The sequence below is a fragment of the Mytilus californianus genome, unplaced genomic scaffold (assembly GCF_021869535.1).
Source record: "Mytilus californianus isolate M0D057914Y unplaced genomic scaffold, xbMytCali1.0.p SCAF_4, whole genome shotgun sequence".
Classification (NCBI taxonomy): domain Eukaryota; kingdom Metazoa; phylum Mollusca; class Bivalvia; order Mytilida; family Mytilidae; genus Mytilus; species Mytilus californianus.
Genome location: NW_026262690.1, coordinates 93,034,135 through 93,058,432, shown reverse-complemented (window position 1 = coordinate 93,058,432; position 24,298 = coordinate 93,034,135). Strand labels below are relative to the sequence as shown.

The 24,298-nt window shown below is 31.5% G+C and overlaps 2 protein-coding genes across 2 annotated transcripts in view; both read left to right on the top strand.

Annotated features, from left to right (window-relative positions):
* Positions 1–7,807, top strand: part of LOC127698877 (proton-coupled folate transporter-like) — a 79,158-nt gene extending 71,351 nt beyond the window's left edge. Inside the window, exon 5 of the mRNA XM_052202591.1 lies at positions 5,743–7,807. Coding sequence (XP_052058551.1) covers positions 5,743–5,809 — 67 coding nt within the window. The 3' untranslated portion in view covers positions 5,810–7,807. The remainder of the gene's footprint in view (positions 1–5,742) is intronic.
* A 1,895-nt stretch (positions 7,808–9,702) lies between these two features.
* On the top strand, positions 9,703–23,085 carry LOC127698878 (proton-coupled folate transporter-like). The gene is made up of 5 exons (XM_052202592.1): positions 9,703–9,773; positions 12,376–13,508; positions 15,171–15,254; positions 16,466–16,622; positions 18,919–23,085. Exons 2-5 carry the CDS (start codon positions 12,386–12,388, stop codon positions 18,980–18,982), a joined length of 1,428 nt encoding a protein of 475 aa, XP_052058552.1. The 5' UTR covers positions 9,703–9,773; positions 12,376–12,385; the 3' UTR covers positions 18,983–23,085.
* Positions 23,086–24,298: the final 1,213 nt, after the last annotated feature.

Here is a 24,298-nt window from a genome sequence, read left to right as displayed (position 1 = left end):
TAATGATGAATAAAAATTGTTTTCACCTGTAATTTACCTGTAAAACAATCGGCGCAAATGAAAGAAATAATCGGCGCAAGTGAAATGCAGATCGGCGCAAATGCAAAACGCCGCCATAAATAACTAAACGAGAGCTTGTCTCGTTCATTACTCGGACCAATGTAATTTAAAATGACATCGGATTGACTTTTCTCTCACAGGTAAGTGCGGCCAGCTCAGTGAGTTTTTGACAAAATGACAGCTGAGTTCATCAATGCGTAACGTATATATCAGTATATAAGTGTTCTTCTTTATAATAACAGGTGTTTTTTTTTTCTATTTCTTTACGAATATAATTTTTATTAAGCTGAATATGTTATAAAGTATGTCAGGTTGAGATTGTCTGGTATCGGTTGAGATATTCTGGAACAATGTTGAGATCTTCTGTCAAATAAAACTTCCAACTTGCTAATTGTCAAGTGGATACGACCGTCAAAATTCGTGAATAGGGGTTTGTCATTATAATTTGTTTCTTGTTTTAACATAAGTTTTGTATGAAAAGAGTAGAAAACGAGATGTAAAGTCTAGCGCCGAAGATGTAAGGTCTAGCGCTGAAGATGTAAAGTCGAGCGCTGTAGGTATAAGGTAGCAATACACAGTTAGGAGTTTGGTTTATCTATTCGGCCCCGGTGAATTTGTCAAATAAGAAAGTTGGTGTGCTATGAAATTTATTCTTAAATAGCTGAAGAATAATATAACTGTCAAAAGAGGTTTATATGAACATCAAGATTGTTTTTCGCATGTTTTATAGTGATTTTTTTTTGTTTGACAGTCTTTGTATCACATTTGTTCCGACATAAGGTCCAGAAATTATTGAAGCGTGTTTTTTTAACATTTTTTATACGCTCAAACTTTTCAATTCAATTTTATCGAAAAATTATGTTAAACGCATATGGTTTTTATTTGACATCTAGATAGATACATGTCAATGGTTTCAAAAAAGATGTCACTCAAATGGATTGAATTTCTACTTTAGACCATGTTTTTGAGGACATTTGTGACATTTTTATCCCCCTTTTTCCAATATTTTGTATCGAATAAATGCAAACTGTTTCCTTGGTAACACCTATAAAAGAGATTATATTTTACCATTTTACCTATTGTAAATCAAACCTATGAAGCGGGATGCTGTTTCCATATACATATGCATTTACATGATACAACAGTAAGCCTTTTTTGAAAGAAGCAAGACAGGACTTTGAATCTACAGCTCTGAAAATTAAGATCTACAGCGCTGGTCTTTGCACACAACTCTTTAGTATCTGTATTAGACCAACAGGGCTCCATATAAAACTAATGTCAAAACCAGAAACCAGATAAATGACAAACACTATACAGAAAGTTCATGAATTTTGACGGTTGTATCCGATTGATACGTAGCTAGTTGAAAATTTTATTCAAAAGTAGATCTCAACATTGTTCCAGAATATCACAACCGATACCAGACAATCTCAATTACCTGACATACTTTATAACATATTCAGCTTAATAAAATTAAATTCGTAAGAAATAGAAAAAAAAACTGTTATTATACGTTTATTTTTATTGCAAAGAACACTCATATATATAGATTCTACCACTGCATCGAGTTTGATACGATATTTATCCACTCGAGACAGTTAAATTTTCAAATTTAAAACGTGAGGCTCGCCGAGCGTTTTAAATATTTAAAATTTAACTGTCGAGAGTGGATAAATATCGTATTACACGAGATTTGGTGGTGGAATCTGTTTCTCTAATGATTTTCAAACAATATGCAGGCAAACTTATTCCGTCTGTTGATCTGTAAAAAGATGTGTTCTTTCTATATGACGTCATCTGGCATGGTCGCCTTTTTTCATGCCGTCACAATAGGAAATTCAGAGGAAAGCAAGTAAATTCGACGTCATAATCGGATTTTAACCAATGAAGAACTGAGATCAAACGAACCACACGTTGATTAAATTTTTTTATACAATAGGTGCAGAAAGGGATAAATTGACGAGGAATTAGAGAAATATAGATTCTACCACTGCATCGAGTGTGATACGATATTCATCCACTCGAGATAGTTAAATTTTCAAATTTAAAACGCGAGGCTCGCCGAGCGTTTTAAATATTTAAAATTTAACTGCCGAGAGTGGATAAATATCGTATTACACGAGATTTGGTGGTGGAATCTGTTTCTCTAATGATTTTCAAACAATTTGCAGGCAAACGTATTCCTTCTTTTTGAATGATCTGCAAAAAGATGTGTTCTTTCTATGTGACGTCATCAGGCATGGTCGCCTTTTTTAATGCCGTCACAATAGAAAATTCAGAGGAAAGCAAGAAAATTCGACGTCATAATCGGATTTTAACCAATGAAGAACTGAGATCAAACAAACCACACGTTGATTAAATTTTTTTTATACAATGGGTGCAGAAAGGGATAAATTGACGAGGAATTAGAGAAATATAGATTCTACCACTGCATCGAGTGTGATACGATATTCATCCACTCGAGATAGTTAAATTTTCAAATTTAAAACGCGAGGCTCGCCGAGCGTTTTAAATATTTAAAATTTAACTGCCGAGAGTGGATAAATATCGTATTACACGAGATTTGGTGGTGGAATCTGTTTCTCTAATGATTTTCAAACAATTTGCAGGCAAACGTATTCCTTCTTTTTGAATGATCTGCAAAAAGATGTGTTCTTTCTATGTGACGTCATCAGGCATGGTCGCCTTTTTTAATGCCGTCACAATAGAAAATTCAGAGGAAAGCAAGAAAATTCGACGTCATAATCGGATTTTAACCAATGAAGAACTGAGATCAAACAAACCACACGTTGATTAAATTTTTTTTTATACAATGGGTGCAGAAAGGGATAAATTGACGAAGAATTAGAGAAACTGATATATACGTTACGTATTGATGAACTCATTGTCATTTTGTCAAAAACTCACTGAGCTGGCCGCACTAACCTTCGGGAGAAAAGTCATTTAATGTCATTTTAAATTACATTGGTCCGAGTAATGAACGAGACAAGCTCTCATTTAGTTATCTATGGCATGACATTCTCCTATGTAACAAAATATTTACAGATTGACAATAATTGATGAAAAATCGACCTACCATATCTATATATTTTTGATATTTTATACCAGAAAAGCTCAACAGGAAGTGCCAGTAAACTTTTTTCTCGCTTAACCATTTGGTTGAGATTTGATGGTTTACTAGGCATGTTAAAGATATAAAAATACGGAGACGTACCAATGAGACCACCATCCAACAAAAACCAAAGTACCAGGGTGTAAAATTCCACCTTTAAATAAAGAATAGGAATTGTATGAATTGTCTATAAGAGTAAAAGTGAGATTTTGTGTTGATTGAAAAATTTGTTTAACACCGTACCGCAAATTATTTTGTTTCCCACATTAACGTTTATTTATTATTTTCTTGCATACTATATAAAAATCAAAGTACTGACCATCGAATGACCGCAAGTTCTGGTGGATGGTCACAAGCACTTGTCTCAGAAAAAAATCACATCTCTATACCTGAAAGTTAGGTTAAGGTACATATATATATTTTTTTCTGATACAAGTTCGTGTGTGGATGATGAATAAATGACAGGGAATTCAACCTCGACGTAATAACTATTATGCTGTAGTGACAACGCCATGGCAAAAAAAGAAAAAGACCAAAAGACAAACTATAGTATACAAAACACAACATAGAAAACTAAAGACTGAGCAACACGAACCCCGCCAAAAATCGGGAGTGATCTCAGGTGCTCCGGAAAGGTTAGCAGATCCTGCTCCACATGTGACACCCGTCGTGTTACTCCTATAAAATATAATGATAAGTTATATCAAGTATGCTATTCCTAGATTAAAGATATAGAAATTTTGACAATATCTTAAATGAAAGAATTCTGAACAGTGTGACAAATAAAAATAGCAACCAAACATTGGATAAATGGTAAATTTCTGAACTTTTTGTTTATAATGTTATGGTTAATAACCAAAACATTAATTAAATTAGCCAATAGGTATTCGGTTACTATATAGGCGCAGAAATTTTTGAAAGGGAGGCTCCCCTGGGAAAGGGAGAGTCCAGCCTTATTTTCTTTTAATTTTTTATACATTGTATTACTTACATGTAGATACGGAACAAAGGGAGTTAAACAGAAAGACAGGTCTTTAATCTTTATTGCTTGCTGGGACCAAATAATTCTGAAATGTAGTATGTGGATGATGCAACATGTAGTAAAGTCAAACTAATACAAAGAAACTAGATGAGAGAGAACGACTTCTTGTTGTTTCTAGTAATGCCCTGCCTAATGTAGTTTGTGCTTCCGTCCGTCCGTCAGAACGTCTCATATCAAGTTAAATGTTTTTGGTAAAGGTAGTTCACCATGAAGTTGTGGTCATGTCAACTTGAAACCAAGTAGATATGTTCATTATGATGTAAACTTTTGATATGTTTTACCAAATTACGGTTTTGACTCCGATTTCATTGTTCACTGAACATAGAAATTAGATAGTGCAAAATTGTGATCACCTTTAACACACTCTGTGTGAAAATACGGTGCATTCTCGGTTTAAAGTTTTTGGTTATGGTAGTTCACCATGAAGTTGTGGTAATTATGTCTTATGGAAAGAATGATATTTTTATACGCCCGTTTACGGGACGTATTATGGTATACCGTTGACCGTCTGTCCGTCCGTCCATCGTCAACATGTTGGACATTAACTCAAAAAAGCTTTAACCAATATGCATGAAACTTTGGTGAATTGGTTATATCTATTGACGTGAGCTCCCTTTTGTTTTTTATAAATTTCAGATTTACCGTTTCCGAGTTTTGGGGTTTTAATCATTAAAAAAGGGGGGGTTTTCCGACAATAACTCAAGAATGCTTTCACCAACTTGCAAGAAATTTTGGTGAATTGCTTATATCTATTGACATGAGCTCCCTTTTGGATTTTTATAAATTTTAGATTTAACGTTTCCGAGTTACAGGGTTTTATTCATAAAAAAGGGGGATTTTCCAGTTTTCGGACAATAACTAAAAAATGCTTTCAGCAGTTCTCATGAAACTTTGGTGAATTGTTTATATATGTTGATGTAAGGTCCCTTTAGAATTTCAAAAATTTTAGATTTTAGATTTCTGAGTTATGGGGATTTATTCATTAAAAAAGGGGGGATTTTCCAGTTTTTGGACAATCTCTCAAAATTGCTTTCAGCAGTTCTCATGAAACTTTGGTGAATTATTTATAGCTATTGATGTAATCTCCCTATTGATTTTCATAAATTTCAAATATGACATTGAGAAGAAATTGAACTTTTTTGTTTATAGTCTGACAACAGATTTACTAAGGATTGCGCAACAGCACAGTGTATTACACAACAGCAAGAAATCTTTAATTGAATATAAATTCAATTCGTACAACCAATTTCAAGTTCTTTGACTACATTTATTTAGAAACCTATAATATGTCAAATATTTAATTATAATCCAAATTCAGACCTGTATCAAGCTTGAATATTGTGTCCATTTTTGCCCCAACTGTTCAGGGTTGGACCTAAGCGGGCGTATCTAGCTGCGCTCAGTGAAGCAGTTTATTGTTTATCTCATGCTTTATGTTTGGCTTTCTACATTTTTCACCAGATTGAAAAGAAAATTAAATATAACATTCAAAATATTGTGATCTTTTCACCTTATTTTTTATTTTCAGAGTTCTATACAGTATTATGTCCTCGGAACCAATATCTGTAACAGAAACAGTTGTTGAAGTCTCCTAGATTTTAGAATTGTCTATCAGGAACATTGATTAGAATCTCCCAATTTTATATTAAGACAGTAGTTGAAATCTCCTATACTTTTCGATCTGTGACTTTATATTAAGATAATTGTTGAAAAATCCTACATTCAATAGTTTATATCTGAAAGAGTGATTGGAATCTCCTAATTTTTTTTAGATCTGTGTATCTATATCATGCACAATGGATGAAGTCTTAATGATTCTTAATTTAAGATCTGTTTTTTAGACTCACACATATTGTGAAAAGCAAAACCAATTGAAAAATTTACCATTATGTTTGTCTGTATGAATTACACCTTTTATTTATATATTTTTACCCCACTGAAAAATATGTTTGAAAATATGCAAAATTTTGTCATTTTTGTTAGAAAAATTTAATTATGCTTTTCTTTCGACCATTTAATCTCCGTAAACATTGATAATTTTTCAAATATTTTAAAGTTTAAATTTTGTACATATTTATCAACTAACAGTATATATTGATTTTTAGAGGCAAAATTGGACCCTTAGCCCACCTTCTCTTTTAATACATCCAACTGCTTTTGTTACAAAGTTCTGCATTGATTTATTCCATCATTACAATCCTCTTGTTATGAGCAATACACCATTTCCCTTAATCTTCTGAATCACTTTTTATTTTTTATTTTTAGAAACGTGGTTACTGTGAATTCAGAAATTATTGTGAGGTTTTTATTAGTGTGAATAAAAATGTGACTGGTTGAGTATCAAAATAATAACTTGTATTCTGATAAGTGATGCAGATTATCCTGAAATCACAATAATTAATCTCACAGTTTTGTCTATTTCTAAAAAAATGCATTAATAAATGCACGCAATTGTTTCTGAATTTACAGTAATTAAGTTCTGCATTAAGGGCAGTTTGAAACCACATGTCTAGTCACTTGTGTTCAATAGTACAGTGCAATTTAACTACCTTTTAGTCATTACATATTTACAATTTTTCATTCAAATTTATTTTTCAAAGACACAAATTTAAGTGGTGTGTTTATGGCATCTCAACACTACCCTCCTATCTACCTCCAGAATACTGCACAATTCAGCATTATTTGGGAAATCATGGCATAATTACAATTTACAAGATAATTATGCAGCATAAAGGTTTATTAAGATAGGGCACCAGGGCCATACAGAGACTTTCTGTAGTTATAATTTATTTTTCCCCAATTTTTTGGGGGATTTCATCTAATGTTTTCTATCAGATTTTGTTTTTCAACTTCAGTATTGAATGCCATATTGCACCTTCTTCTTTATACTTTGATTCAGGTTGAAAGTAATAAGCATTTATAAGAATGAAATGTTTTTTTTTCAGATGAGATCTGACAGTTCTTAAAGTATAGTGTTCATTTGAATGATTATAATGTTACACATGACTTTTTATTGAAATATTATGTGTTATTTTGATTAGTTATATTGTAAGATTCTGTTTTAAAATATTTGTTATTTTGAGTGACTTTTTGTTAGATCTGTTTTATTAAAGAGATAATGCTATTATAAATATTGCATTTTCTTATCTGGATGACTGTTTCATCCTGACTTTTATTTTGTGTATTCATGCATTTTATTTAGGGGCCAGCTGAGGACCACCTCCGGGTGCGGGATTTTCTCGCTGCGTTGAAGACCCATTGTTGGCCTTCGGCTGTTGTCTGCTCTTTGGTCGGGTTGTTGTCTCTTTGACATATTCGATCCCCACTTCCATTCTCAATTTTATTATAATGTTATATGAGTCAAGAATATAGAGTGATATGTAAATATAACATCAATGAGACAATTATCTACCAGAGTTTTATAGAAACTTGTTTCATTTGATTAAAAGGAAATATGGACAGGGTTGATGTCGATGAAATAGCAACCTACAATAAAAAATTACAACAAAGAACATCCAATGGGTTCACCATAGAGTCTAAACAAATTGTGAATCAATTATCAAAGGTACAATTTATACCATCCAGGGGCGGATCCAGCCATTTTAAAGGGGGGGGGAGAGGGTTCCCAACCCAGGATAAAGGGGGGGGGTTCCAACCATATATCCCCATTCAAATGCATTGATCGTCCAAAAATACATTCCCCCCAAATCATACTTGATGTTTAATACATTATTCTAAAAATGAATTTACGATAGCTATATTCTGATGTAAGGTGGAATGGGGTCTTCCACCATCTCGGATTGTGTAAAATAGCACAACAAAATAGGCCTAGATTTTCATTCAAGTCGCCAAATTTCGATGCCTTGACGCAATTTTCAAATAAGAATTTGCATTTAAATGAACAAATTAATGTGATTATATCTTAAAATCATTTATAATTTAACAAAATAAGATATTTTTAATTGATTTCATTTTACTTTTCACTTAGCATATAAAGTAGTTAATAATGGAATCTACTGGAAATTTTTCTATTTTATGTTATAGCAGGAAAAAACCTACATTCACAGACCCCAATTTTTGTTTGATATTCTGAAAGCATTTTAAAAGAGCTAACTTGTCATATTTTATTACAAAATTCTATCATTTAGATCGTTTTAAACCTTCTATTTACTATTATAGTCCATACAAAATGTGTAATTTTTTCACAAACTGTAGCTTGAAAACAAGCTGGTGACCTATTATCTTTTTTAGATTTTTGAACATACATTTTGTATCATAATATATACTACATTTTGGCAAAGTATGAAAAAGTTAATCCTTTTTTGTTTATACTCCCATATACTACCTGAAGGTTTATAATATATTCGAATCTTTAAACTCCATACTTTTGTAGTTACTTTTTTATGCATTGTGTTTTTATTCATAGATCTTGTATTTAAAGTTTTCTGGATTTTTTGTTTTTAATTCTTTCGTGAAATAACAATTATTTGTAATTTTGCAGATTTCAAAGATTGTCATGATATCTAAGATGGGGCAATTTTCTTGATAAATAATTGATTTGTGAAGTCTATCTTAAAAAATAGGAAATAATTAATATACTTTACCCAAAATAATTATTGAATGAAATCATTTTAAATACACTGCTCACTTTACCAGGAAATCTTTCCTATAAATGGTTGTTAAATGCAAAATCAATCTGAAGATATATGAGAATATTCAATATATTTTTTATAATTTTCAAACTATGCAATTTTTTCTGGTTGTTAATTAATTGAATAAAATTAAAATACAAAAAACAGGTTTTATCTTTAATATTCTATGCCATTAAAACAACATAAAACAAAATGTAAAGGTTCCACAGAACCCTATGTCCCGCCTGTGATTGCTGCTGTAATTGTGAAAGTGTATATTGATTACCAAAAACTAACTGACAGTCAATTTATTATTAAAATGAAAAAAAAAATTTTCCGTAAGATGCTATTTCTTGATCTGGGAAGAAACTTATTTCCAAGTTTCAAAACATTCCTTTACTAAATGATGTCTAAAATATATACTATCCCAGACTATACGTAAATGTTAACTGCAATAAAAGTTAGTCCACTTATCTTATCAGTAAAATCTAGTAATGGCCTTCTGATTCCAGTGATAATGTAATTTTGCTGAATTGATATCACAATGGTATATATAGTATACTTAAGGGAAAAGTACATTCTTTGTCAGAATGTGTGTGTGCTCTGACTGCTGATTTTTTTTATAATAGAGTTTGTGCTTGCTTTCATTAATGAATCCGTCGTCTATATAATTTAAAATGATATGTGTCTTCTTAATCTGTTAATTGGTTTAGTGAAATCAAGGAATTGTATATATACAATTCCTTGAAATATACAATTCCTTGGTGAAATCTAACTTAAATATGGCGGGAAAATCAGGGGGGATAATTATGATAATCCGAGGTGTTCCGAATGCATGTAAACAATAAATAATAACATTGTCACGCGGTACTTCCTCATGAGATATGCCTTTCTTGCGGAAGTATTTTACATTGATAACGATTTACAGGTAAGTAATGTTCAAGATATGCATGTAGAGAAACCAAATTCTGCATTTTAATATGATTATAAATATCACAAATGTAATGCAGTTATGTAATAATCGACATACTGACCGCAACTTAACCCCCGTCAACAGGTTAACAAAGACCTTTATGTCAATATTCATGAAATGAACTGTCTAATATGTATATATCTTATTGACTACTATTGAATGCTTATTATATGTTGATCATAAACTGATTAGATTTACACTCGTATGACAAGTTTTGAATAACAACCCCTTTTAAGTTATATTCAAGTATTTTTTAATATTTTATACTGACCATTATCATCAACAGTTAAGGTTCAGCTGCAGGATCAGAAATGTTAAAAACTCATAAGTTGAGCTGGAAAAAACAAATGCCAGTCTTGTTTTTGTTAATTTTTATATGATTTAATAGGAATTTTCACCAAAAGTTGGTCCCAACCCCCACGGGAGTACCCTTAATTAATTCCTCTATACATGTACATGTATATAAATCCTAATTTACATTGTACTGTAATATGGAGGGGATGACACGTATTTGGGATGTCGGATATACATGTAGGTGGTAATCAAAGTGGGGATTTGGGATAAAGGGGTTAAAAATTGGGTATGCAGGATATTGGAAAAAGAAGGGAAAAACAAGGCGGAAGTGTGAGCACCCCATGTCAGTGACTCACCCCACATTTATCGATAAACATTTCCAAAAATAACGAAACGCCTGTCATATCCCAACATCAAATTCGCCTTACTGTAAATTCTACAAATCGGATAAAATACATTGCACTTAACAGTAATAACTCTCAAGTCTGTCATACACATTCATGTATATAAGTGTCGGATTTTCAGTTCGATCTTGTGGTTACATGTACGAATATTGTATAATGATTAAAGCCAGAAGTTTTCTATACAAGAGGTATAGACTCTTGTTTGCTTGTTATCTGATCGTGTTACAATGCACACGGTTTGTATTTGGACATCACTGGCTTTAGTTTGAAAAAAAAACCTCATTATATTTTTTGTTTTTAAAACATGCAAACTGATAATGTATTTAACATTTTCGGGTACCCCCCCTCAACACAGTTTCTCGTTTGAAAGTGGCAGTATAATCAAAAGACCTAGATGACTCGATAAATATAGTTCTACTGTTGCAATAATTATTTTTTCCCGATTTTAAATATGGTTGTTTGATAATTTGCGATGATGTTTATACAAATACCATGAATACATTTCATTTAAAAAAGTTAACCTTATGCAGTCGCACATCATTCTACGTCAATAACTTATAAATGCGTTATTTAGAGTCGGCATAGTCTACAAATAAGGATATAACATAAGCTCTAATGTAGCAGTCATAAATGAAATAATTCATCTCAGGTGTTAGAAGTAATGTACTTAAGAAAGTTCACACACAATTCTCGGTAGTGAATATTAAATATTTAATCGCTCACCATAAACTTCATGAAAAAAATATACATGTTTCAAAACATAACATAAAACTTTTAATCGATTTTAAGAGGTCAAAAGTTTAGATATAAAGTACATGCAGTTAATTTATCAAATTTATTATTAAGTATTGAAGTTAATCATATTTAAAGGCGTTTCCATAAAATTGAATAATTCAAAAGAAATGAGAATAATCATGTAAAATGTATAACGTTGTACATGTGATTACATGTGATCTTATATACATGTACATGTCTCTCCCAGTCTGTATATCTTATCGATGACTCATGATGATCAGAACATGTATATCTTAAACTTTGAAGAGGACCGGTGATGTTGAGAACTTCGTCTCGTAATGCAAGTAAAAAAAATGTAATAATTTGTTGTATATACATGTATTCGAAATTAATTGTTTATTTGAATCTAAAACTTGATTGAATATTTGTCTCGTCGGTATGAGCAGTAATTTTATCCTATAAAGTTTGAATGTTTTGATTTCTCCCAATTGCAAAAAGATCGTCACAACTGTCATGACTTTAAATGTTACAACTGTCAACTATAGGCCGAGACGTCAGAGCGCATTCCACATATAAAACATAAAAATTACCGACCCAGACTCCTTATTGAATCTCCTTTGTTACTAAACTTGTTTCTGGATAAAGCAATTTTGTTAATGTATGATATACATGTATACTAAAAAAGAGTTAACTAGATAATGCTGGTATACGTCTATTACAAATGACAAAGAGACAGACCTACAATAAAAACAATATAAGCAATACTATATCTAAGAATCCTTGATTTTTTGGAATCAAGCTCGAACGTATACTTTGGGCCAAACATTTAACTGTGTTTCCAGCATCCTTACCTATACTCTGAATGTTCAAGCCTACGCTAAGACATTCAATGGAGATTTTTGGTTATGCACCGTTAAAGCATAGAAATGTCTCGTTATGCACTGTTAAATACCAGAATATCTTTTGGCCTTATCCAACAGTCTTCTGACTTCAATGCTGCTTTACTTTTAAATAGGTTTTTTTCTACAATAACGGTGTAAGCTTTTTTTTTATTCGCGGAGTGCTCGATTTATTATTGGTAGAGTTGACAAAGTTTTTCAGTTGTAATACTTTTTCTTCTTCAGATAAGTAAAGATGGCAACAGACGACGCCACCACTCCTTTGTTAAACCCTTCAGCTAGAGGAACAAAGCGTTTCCAGCTATCAAAATGGACGCCGATAGAAGTCTTAGTCGTGCTATATTTTCTTGCTGCAAGTTGTATTCTGCCAGTTCAGCAATACTATGCAATCACAGTGATAGCAGAAAAACATAATGTTTCCAATTTTATAAACCACGAGGAGAAAAAATGTCACAGTCCTAGTACTAATTCGTCAAATAATGAGAAAACTGTAGTTGATGAAATCGAAGAGGAATCTTCACAATTTTTAATGTATCTTGGATTTTGTAGTACATTTTTATCGGTAATTCCAATTGTATGTCTAGGATCGATTTCGGATCGACTAGGGAGAAAATTTGTACTGTGCTTTTGTTTAGCTGGTTTATTACTAAAAGAGATACTTTACATTATAGTTATACATTTTCATTTATCTTTATATATTTTGTATCTTGCACAAGTGATTGAAGGCCTTACTGGTGGCTTTGGAGGCATGCTGATGGCACTGTTTGGAATGACTGCCGATGTAACGGAACCTGGTAAAAATAGGGCATTTAGGTTGTCTGTCGTAGAAGGTACTGCAGCAATCACCTATTCCCTCGCAACACTTGGAATGGGCTACTGGATTAAATACGGAGAATTCTACTTTCCTATGATATTTATTTGTGTTGTTACTATACTTACAATAGCTTTCTGTGTTTTATGTATTCCAGAAACGTCACCAATGCAGGGTCGCAACGAAACCTTCGGTCTTGTATATTTTTTCAAATGCTACCGTTTTTATGTTTTACCTAGTCCGGAAGGGAGACGACGGAAGTTAACAGCATCGGTATTTATCCTGGCCCTCTCCGGTGCTGCTATACTGGGGAGATCAAGTACGCTAACACTTTATCTACTTAAATCACCAATATGTTGGACTGAGGTCAAAGTTCAAATTTTTACGTCAGTTCAGACATTCACGAACTGGGTTGCAGCCATGATTGTAGTTCGTATTTTACATGTATTCACTCAAGACTATGTAATTTTAGTGATTGGAACTCTCTCTGCAGCATCTGCCAGTCTCCTTCTTGCATTTGCGACAAAAGGCTGGCTTGTTTATTTGTGTAAGTACATGTACTAGTATTTAATTTTCGTTTACATTAATTTTTATCCATCTTAGCACCTCAAGGGTTGACAAGAGATATAGAAATATAGTCATCATTGGACATCTCCCGGCCGTTACTTAAACAATAGTTAAAGTGGGGTTTCTGGTTGGAGTTAAGACGCCGTGCTTTCATGTGCAGCAAGTTTAAGGACCCTTGCAACAACTCTCTGTGGGGCCTGTAGGTGGCCTGTTGCAAGGGATAATCTGTGACCCTAGCCCATATACATGTAAAAATAAACTTTTAATTGCAAGTGGCAATCCAAATTTCCCGCCCTTCATCCTGGTCGACCTACGCTTCCAGAACCTTCGTGTACCTATCCAGATGCGGATCTAGGATTTGGAAGGGGGGGGCACGGGCCCCCAAACTTGACAAAATTTGTAGTGGAACCGGTAAAAAGTCTGGATTAACCATAAATAAATTTCCATAAGGGGGGGGGACCACAGCCCCCCCCCCCCCTAAATCTGCCTCTGCCTATCGTATTTATCGTCCTGAATATGCATGAAATAATATTTGCCATCTTAACGTAAACAAGAATCAATCAAACATACCCAGCCTTTGAAGTTGACTGGGCTTGTAATGAAGACCTTTGTCTGTCCTTGCCATAACTTGAATATGTTTTTACCAATTTACATCAAACTTGAGCATATGTTTCGGAATGATGATCTGACTATCTACATGTAGCCCTCTGACGAATTTTTGTCCATGCAATTACTGAACTCCATTCATCTACTTGTCTTAAATATGAAGACTTGTATCGCTAACAGTTTATTTTTACCGGTTTTTCTAACTTTACCTATCATAATAGCTAGTACTAAAAGGGATTCTATAGTTTTTGACGATTTTTGAACTTATTGCAGAAATATGAAATTTACTTGGAAATATATAAACTTTTTTCAAATGCTTCAGCATTAGTTCTGGAGTTTGCTTTGAAAGAATTATAACTTAAGTTGATTTAATTGATGTCACTGACTATCACAAATTTGGAAATATGAATATTCTATTGTAATTTTGATAATGCACAAACATAAGTGATATTTTAGTTTTAATGAGAGGAAGATAAGATTGTTTCGTTGAAGTGTCGGAAAGGAAAACGAGTTAATTTCCGTGTTATAAACTCAATAAAAATATAATAACCAAATTTGGGGATTAATGTTCAAGTATTCAAGTACATGTACATTGTACGGATCAAATTTTATCAATCTTTGTAACTTAGGATGATGCCTGAAAAAACTAAAGTAAAAACATGACAGTCTCGTTATTCATTAAAAAAATTAGAAGATAATAAAGTCGAAAAAAATGACAAGGAGAAAAAAAAAGTAAAAAAAAAATGCTGAACAGAAAACTAAAGATTGATCAACACAAACCCCCAGAAAAAAAAGTTGGGAGGGAGGGGATGCATGACCACAGGTATTGCGGAAGAAATTTTATTCAAGTATAGTCATCCTTTGTTAGGAGCATTTCGAATAAAATGACCGTAAGACAAAAAGGACATAAAAGTCTTTAGCCCAAAGTATACTTGCAAGAAAAGACTAATGAAAATAACGTTAATCCTCGTTTTCAAATATCGTATTTAACCATTTTCTATATACTATTATATATATATATATATATATCTTACAGTTGTTATTGTTGGTATATGTTCAGCTGCCGTATTTCCGACGGTTAGAGCTATGATGTCACGTCAATGTACAGCAGCCGAACAAGGTAAAGAAAATTTGATTAAGTCCAAATAATTTAATTTTGGATGTAACACGTCTTCTGATTGGCTAAAAGTGTTTTGTCTATCAGCTCATACACATAATTTTGTCATGTGATCGTGACGTCACCAACGTTTTTTTCAAAATTTACTCCTTAAAAATTGAATATAGAATTAAATTATAAGGAATGAATAATATTTTTTCTGGCTATTCGAAATAACCTAAAAAATGTGGTGCACACTTTTAAATAAACCGCTACGCAGGTTATTCAGAGTGCACCACATTGTTTATGTTATTTCCAATAGACAGAAAAAATATTACAGTCATTCCTTAAATGAAAAAAAAATATCGTATTATACATGTAAAAGATTATTCAAGAATTGTTCTAAAACAAAACTATAAATAACTGAAAAATATACGTAATGCTCTAAAAATGAACGTTGGCATATAATTAAACATTTAGATTATAACTTATAAATACATGCAGTTAAGGTAGATAGGGTGTCTTCCTCCATCTTGGATTTTGAAATACCAGAAAACAATCGGTCTAGATCTTTAATAAAAGGTGCAAATTTTGAGAGTAGTAGGTACTTCATGTGTAAGCATTTTCATTTCAATATATAAAATGACATATTTTTTCATATTTATGGTTGTATTTTACAAAAAAACAGAATACTTTTGTTTGATTCTATTTTTTCCAACTTTGCCACATAAGGGGAGGCAACTCAAATGTAAGGGCAGATAATTCAGATAAAGTTACTATTACAATAGAATGTGTTAGGAATTTACCTATTTTATTATGTAGCAAGAAAACGGGTCCCGTGACCCCATTTTTTCATTTCTTATCTGAAAGCATACTATTAGAGCTATCTTCTCATATTTTATCTCAAAATTCTATGGTGTAGTTTTCGTTTTATGCAGAAAATTGGGTTTTCCATGCATAATCTATACAAAATCTGTCAATTTTGCACAACCTGTAGCGTGAAAATTAGCCCCGTGACCCATTCTTTTTATTATTTTTTTTTTAAAAAGCATGATATAAACTACATTTTGGCAAATTATTAAAAAATTCTATGGATTATAATTTAGACACCCCATCTACCTTAAGTTGTCTTTCATGTAGAATTATATAATATTTTTCAGAATAAGTGAACAGGTAAATTGTGCGAAAATGAACAGTGAACAGTACATGAGAACATATTTTTTTTTGAATTGCAGGATCGTTATTTGCCAGTGTAGCTAGTGTAGAGTTATTGTTCACTGCCTTTGCACAATTAACGTATGGTGGAGTATACAAAGCCTCGGTTTCATTTTATCCTGGGTTGGTGTTCCTGATAATGGGAGGAGTTCTATTCCTAGTTCTATTAATCTCTATGTAAGTATAGCTAAATCAATTACCATGTATTTGTCAGATTTGTAGCTGAAGGGACTATTTTATCCTCTTTGGCTTTGAGGCTCTCCACACAGAAAATACTTATTCATATCCAAGACAACTTACATGTATATTTAAAAGAGTACGAAAAAGCTCATCATGCTTTGCTATTTACCATGATAATTTTGTTTTGAGTGCCGCTTACGAGTCTTATAAAGACGAATGTTTGTCTGACGTACCGAGTTTTACTCCTTTAACCCGGTTAACATTCAATGCACAAGCAGCTCTTTCCACATAAAGTATGACGAGTATAGTCATGAACATTTCAGTTTAATTTTCGATTATTTTTGTGTAAAAATAATCTATATATAACATATATATGTTCATTTAATTTCACTTCCAAACGGTTCGATCTCTCCGTTCCTGAAAAAAGTTCTCCCAGACGAACTGAATGAGTGGAATAATATACCGTAGAAAAGAAAGATTTTTTTATTGGAAATCCTTGATATCTGTGGGAGTGAAATGAATATTTCAGTTGAAAGTAATCCTAGAAATTGTTTTATTCACTTCGTTTTCTGACGAACTTCAACTGAAACCTATATCTAGTCGGCTTACTCTGTTGCAATTTGTATTTACAAAACAATATAGGCAATAAGAAATACCCAACGGCAGTTAATTCCAGGCACGATTTTTAAAAGCACTTAGTGGATGTCCTTTTTATTTTCTGGAGGGGGAGGGGCTGGAGGATTTTGTTTTTGGCGAAATATTTATTTCCACCTTTTAAACACAATTAATATGTTTTTTGTGGGGCAGAATATTCATTTCCATCCTGTCTTGGAGAAGCTTATTTTGTTCATTGTTTTCAAGTCCAGATAATCAATTCTAAAATCCTCCTCCCCATCCCCCAAGTACATCAAACGGTCGTCACCTTATCTCCCAGTTGCAGCAATGAAGGCTAGTGAAAAAGTTTGTTGTTTTATTTGATTTGAATTGTATATTATGAAATGTTGAATCATTGATATAAATCATTAAACTTCGGCTATAACTCAGTCACACTATTGCAATGTTGCCTCTATACTGCTAAAATGTAAAATAAAAAAATCAAACGAATGGAAACAACTATCATATTCCTGACTTGGTACTGGCATTTCCTTTTGTAGAAAATGATTGATTAAACCTGGTTTTATAGCTAGCTAAACCTCTCACTTGTATGACAGTCGCATAAAATTCCATTATATTGACAACAGTGTGTGAACAAAACAAACAGACATAATAGGTAAAAATGTCAATAATAGGGGTACAGCAGTCAACATTGTGTTACAATCTTAATAACTATAAAACCAAACAAATATGTCAACAAAGAAAAACAAAATGGCATATAGGCAAAGCACATAAGCAAAAATGAAAGACAAGAATACAAAAAATGACGATAGCACAATAACACAATGGCGGGATGTATAAGTACCGAGCCACGCCAAGAGGATATTACCAAAAATGGACTAAACAGTAAAGTAAATAATTTACAAAGACAAATGAAAGAACACTATAACACGTAATTAAGATGATAAACAAACAACGTCAGTACCTATAATCTATACTTCAAGACCATCGTGTATTATTTGTGAAGTTGATACGAAATATTTATCAACAAGGTATTGGTATCTTCCGATGAACTTTTTTAGAAAAAGGACGAGAGACGTTCCATGACATAACCCTAAATTATTTTGATCCAAAATTGTGAAATATTTTCGTACCGCCAAGAATATGGTGCAGACGTGTCGTAATTTGTATGTGATATGACCAAAAGGAGATGTTGGGAAAACGTTTAATCAATGACCGGTCAACCCCTTTAAAACAAAAAAAAAAGATGTCTAAATTTTGATAATTTTGGTTTATTTTAAACACCCTTGCATATATTTCCTTGTTTTTTTTTTGCTTGAGATTAATAAACAGTTTTTGGTCGCTAATTTTTTCGGTTGAGAATGCATATTGGATAAAATGAGTCAAACAAGGAGACTTAAATTGTACATCTTTAAGAAAGTCACAGTGATTTCACGTTTAATTCCTCAGAAAAAAACTGATGGTTTATGTTAATGTATTTCCTTTAAATGTTTATTGGAAGCATTACTTGTTCTCTTAAACAGATAAAACTTCATAGTGAGTTTCAAATAAAAATAAAAATTCTTTTCCCGACAAACCTTGCCTTGTGGACCCTTTAATCATGTTTTTTATGCTGCACTTGCCATAGCTATTTATTACCATCTGTATTCATATTAAATGTTCAAATAATTTTTTGTAGAACACTATTTAGATGGATGAGAAAAGAAAATTTAAATATACAGACGTGGCAAGTTATAAACTAATGAAAAAGGAGAAGTCAGCTTTACATCAGCACGTCACAAATACTGTTTTTAATGTTTAAAAGTATTATTTTTTCCCCTTAATCAAGTAATATTGTGTATTTGTATTGTAACTAGATTCTGTCAACAAAAAGGGCATGGTTTATTTTAATTAGTTCTACGAATTAATCATTGTGGCCTGTTTACATTTTTTTTACAAATATTCAGATAGAAGTAGAATATTTGTTTTGTTGTCGATACCCAGTTCACTTATTAATATTTGTTTTATCTACTACAAATGTATGAGACTGCGATTTAAAACCTTTTTTAAGCAGATATGTTAAAACAATTTGTTTATCCTAGTCACACGGTGACAAATGATTTTAATCACAACTATGTCACAGTATAGTTTACAATTCAGTGCTTTTAGATATATAACTCAATGCTCACAAATCCATATATGACACATTTATATAATTCATCAGCTGAAGTATAGTTGAACTGGTTTATGTTTGTGCAAAGGGACATTTTTGTAAATTTTAATATTAAACGAAAAAAAACATTCATGAGTATAAATTGTGTTTTAAATGTAACTTTACTATAAGGAACTATAAACTACTATATTCATTTAGAAAAATCCGTTGCAATTATTTACACCTACTAAAATGTTCCTTCATTATAAATTACTGTAAAATTGTCATGACCAACATCACGATACACTTGTGAACATGAGCAACACGATGGGTGCCACATGTTTAGCAGGTTGCTTAGTCTTTAGTTTTCTATGTTGTGTCATCTGTACTATTATTTGTCTGTTTGTCTTTTTATTTTTTGCCATGGCGTTGTCAGTTTGTTTTCGATCTATGAGTTTGACTGTCCCTCTGGTATCTTTCGTCCCTCTTTTAAGTATGCCTACCCTTCCGGAGCACCTTATATCACCCCTGGATATTGGTGGGTTCGTGTTGCTCAGTCTTTAGTTTTCTTTGGTGTGTTTTGTATACTGTTTGTCTTTTGGTCGTTTTTCGTTTTTTGCCATGGCATTGTCAGTTTGTTTTTGACTAATAAATTTGAATATCCCTTTGGTATCTTTTGCCTCTCTTGTGAAAACTGATATGATACACTGCCTACTTGAAATTGTTGTTGGTTTTTTAAAGTTTTCTTTTCCCGATCTATATTTCCTTAATGTCAAATCCATTATTTGTGTTTAGCTTGGAATAATCTTGGAAAATGAATTGCCACAATCTGATTAAGAAATTTGGTTCTATAGATTACACGAGTTAGACGAATAGCCTTAACATAATTTGAAAGTTATTCTTACAATTTTGTTGTTGTATAGAGAAGTCACTGCCATCAGAGAAAGAGAGATTAAAATGGTCAATCTTGCCCCAATTTTTTTTATTTTTAGAAAACTGATTTGGTCCTGCATTAGATCAACACTTGTCAAAAAATATTTTGAAATGTTTTATATGTATTTTATTTACGTCTGTTGATGTTCATTGTTGATGTGTATGTATTAATTTATAATAATTAAATAAGGTGCTTTTTGTTTGATTAAGTCTTTTTTAAATACCACAAACATTTTTTGCTGAAATTTTTATAGATCTGTTTTTGTTTGTTGTACAATCTCTATTAATATTTGAACACTCAAGTAGTATTATATTTATGGGGAATACTCCAGTTGATATAAAATGTTTCTTATTATAATGTTGTTCCTTTAAATAGGTGCTATGATATTAAACATATTTCTTCAAATGACAAAATACTGACTATTCGATTGCCAAGAGGGATTTTATACAGAAAATACAAATGTAGGGGCATGAGATAAACTTTTCATATAATTATTATTGTTAACGCTTACTTCAAGCATATGCATGTTATTGCCCTGGATTATTACAGATTATCTGAGTTGTACGAATAGCCTCAATATCCTTTGAAACTTGCTCTTACAATTTTAGTTGCGAAGAGTCAACACTGCCATCAAAGATCATATGACAAAGACAGGGTTACTAAAAAGATCATAAATCTTGTCCAAATTTGAAGTTATTCAAAGAAAACTCACTCGGTCATGCATTAAATCAACACTGTCGAAATATTACTATTTGGAAGTTATATATGTATTTTTTTCAATTGTGAAATTATATTCACTATATTGTTTTTTTTTATGTTAACTTATTTATAATTATATAGAGTGCTTGTTGTTTGATTAATGTTAATAATGTAACTGATATATTTTTACTAAAATTTTTAAGGTCTGTGTTTGTTTGTTGTAATCTTTGATATTTTAACATGCAATGAGTCTTATATTTATGGTTAATACTGCTGATTATATAAATGGATACTTATTTGTATGTTCCTTTAAAAAGTTCTTATGATATTGAAAATATTTCTTCAAATGACAAACTACTGACTTTTCGATTACCATGAGGGATTTTATACATTTAATACAGAAAATACTAATATAGATGTCCAGTGGAAGATACACTTACCATAAATCTAATCATTGTTTACTCTTTCGTTTCTTTTTATTTATAAAAGTTATTGCCCTTGAATATTGCAAAATAGTAGATATAGAGATAAAAAAAATCTTGTTCAAAATGTAGTCATGTAAATTAACAGTCAATTGTAGAGTTATTCAAACGTTCTGAAAATGGTCTGATATCGGATTTTAAATGATGAATTGTTTTTGAGTCATTTATAAGTTTTTTACTTACACCAAAATATTCAGTTGTTTACATAAGTCTTTTACTTACACCAAAAATTAAGGTAACATTATATATGATGAATGTTTGAAAATATAAACGCTTTTATTTGTCTACAAAATGATGTAAAATCACTTCATCCTCTACTTAATGCAGTTTATGTTTTCAATACCAGTGACTTTTCTAAATTGAAGTTTTTGTTTTAGATACAATATTCTAAAACTCTCCATTTCTCATGATATATGCCTAATTCAAATTATCATTTTGTTACCCTAAAGCTAAATAATTTAAGTCCTTTAATTTGCAATGTAGGTGTAGTCTTTTTTTTTTTAACATACTTAATCGAAATTTGTTTTTAATATTAATTAATATTCATAATATGTGAACAATTTATTCTTTTATTTTAGGATTAGAAAGGTTTTTAATATATTTTGATATTTATTTTAATTGATAGATCTGCCGCAAATGCAATGTTATAAAGCCTATGTATTATAATAAAAGGATGTCGCTTTCCAACTTATTTTATCACATCTAAAATTGACCATTTATACTAATATTATTCGAGTAATAATTTTGATCTGCTAATGCATAAAAAATGTATGCATTTAATAACTTGATTTTTTAAATTATGTTTTGTTAATGTTTTTCGTAATTACAATATGTTGTAATAAAATGTTTTACTTATTTACTTTACAAATAAGAAAAGGCATCGCAGTAGACTAGAAACTAAAAAAAAATGTTAATGGTTAGCATTAGCGTTGTAGAAATGCATTTTAGTGGTTATAAAGATGAGTTTTATTGTGTGTGTTTTTTTTTAAAGTTGTTTGTTTTTTTATTTTTAAATATTTTTGGAGTATTTCTTTATACATGAAACTATTTTGTGAAAAACTTGCATTGAATTATGAAAATTATTTAAAATCCAGAAAGATAATGCAAGTATTTTAGAAATGCATTTTAGTAGTTAAAAAGTTTTTTTATTGCTTGTTTCAATTTATTTGTTTGTTTTTTGTTTGTTTGTTTGTTTGTTCTTTTATATTATTGGGATATTTGTTTGTTTGTACTTGAATAATTTTGTGAAGAATCTGTATTGAATTATGATTAAAAATCGAAAAAAAAAGAAATAGTTGAATGTGTATCATGTCATGATTAAAGTATTTTTATGAATTCAGGGATTGTTTGTTGTGGACAAAAACGTAATGTCGACATTTCTTTTATATATTTCGTTCGTAGGGTCAAACTCGGAAAGATGTTGAATCTAACTTGAATTTTTATGTACCAGAGATCATAGAGCATACCATCACACGTGAAATAGCTCAATATATTTTTTTTGTTTACTGGCTTAAAAAAATACGGATATTGTTTCATTGAATTTTCTGTTATAAAATTTAGAAAATAATTTGAAAGTAAGAAATGTATCAACCTCATACATCGGTCTCGTTCCTTGTCTGGGTTTGGCAATACATTTGGCCCTTTTCAGTTCTATCAATTGCAATAAACACTTGTGTTGGATTTTGGATTTGATAATATTTTAGCCTCAAGCATCACTGAATAGTTTATAATTTTCAAAATGCAGATCTCATGAATTGATTAACATCTTTAACCAGAATAGAAAACTCATTGTTGTTAACCGGGTGAAAAATTGGAACGGCAAACGCGCGTTTCGTTTATACAAGATTCATCAGTGACGCTCGAATCAAAATAGTTAAAAGGCCACATTAAGCTATTTTGTTGGGTCCATCTTGGTCATATAGCTCTCCAACTGTTTAGGTTATTATACATTCTTGGCTTTCCAATATTCGGCTTTGAGCGTTCCTGATGAAGGTAAATCCAGAAAAGCGCATCAGACACATGAAATTTATAACGTGTTGTTTCCATTTTTTACAGCACTTGACCAATACCTCTGCTGGTGGACTATCAGTCCCCTAGGGTATCATCAGCTCAGTAATCAGTGCTTCGATACTGACATGATTTAAAACAAACATTTCTAAAATTGTCCGTTAATAAATTTTGAAATTATAAAAAAAACTTAGGTTTCAACTCCCTCAGGCAAGTTGACCTTAGATAAATTTGGCTATTTTTTTTAGGTTTTAGTCATATAGCTCTTCAACTGTTTGGGTTATTATACATTCTTGGCTTTCGATATTCGGTTTTGAGCGTTCCTGATGAAGGTAAATCCAGAAAAGCGCTTCGGACGCATGAATTTTATAACGTGTTGTTTCCATTTTTTCAAGTACGAAGTTGTTGAACATTGAAAACCCAAGATTCTAAAACAAAGTTTTGTTCAATACATAGACACATAATTAACTTTGCTATGTAAATAAGGTTATTTTAGAATGTTTATCTAGTTCATTTTTATAAATATCCCAAATTTGGGATAGATTATAATTCTGAGATATCTGTTGACATTTATATTTTGGGTGTATGATCGGATATGAAAATCGTTGGAACTGAGATTGAAAAAACAGTTAAATGTTTCAGAAATAAGATCTGTTGTGAGGTAAATTTGAGTATAGGGGAAAGACCCTTCTCTCTTGTCATGCAAACACATGCTCAAAATCGTTTTAAGAATTGGTGAAAAGGAAGTAGTAAATCTCATCAACATTAAAAAACAAACTAGAGGCTCCAAGCAGCCTGTGTCGCT

Excerpts from the sequence above, each read along its gene's own strand:
- LOC127698878 (XM_052202592.1), top strand. The coding sequence starts at position 12,386 with ATGGCAACAGACGACGCCACCACTCCTTTGTTAAACCCTTCAGCTAGA. Across the intron at positions 13,509-15,170 it reads AGGCTGGCTTGTTTATTTGT|TTGTTATTGTTGGTATATGT; the intron begins GTAAGTACATGT and ends TATATCTTACAG. Across the intron at positions 15,255-16,465 it reads ATGTACAGCAGCCGAACAAG|GATCGTTATTTGCCAGTGTA; the intron begins GTAAAGAAAATT and ends TTTGAATTGCAG.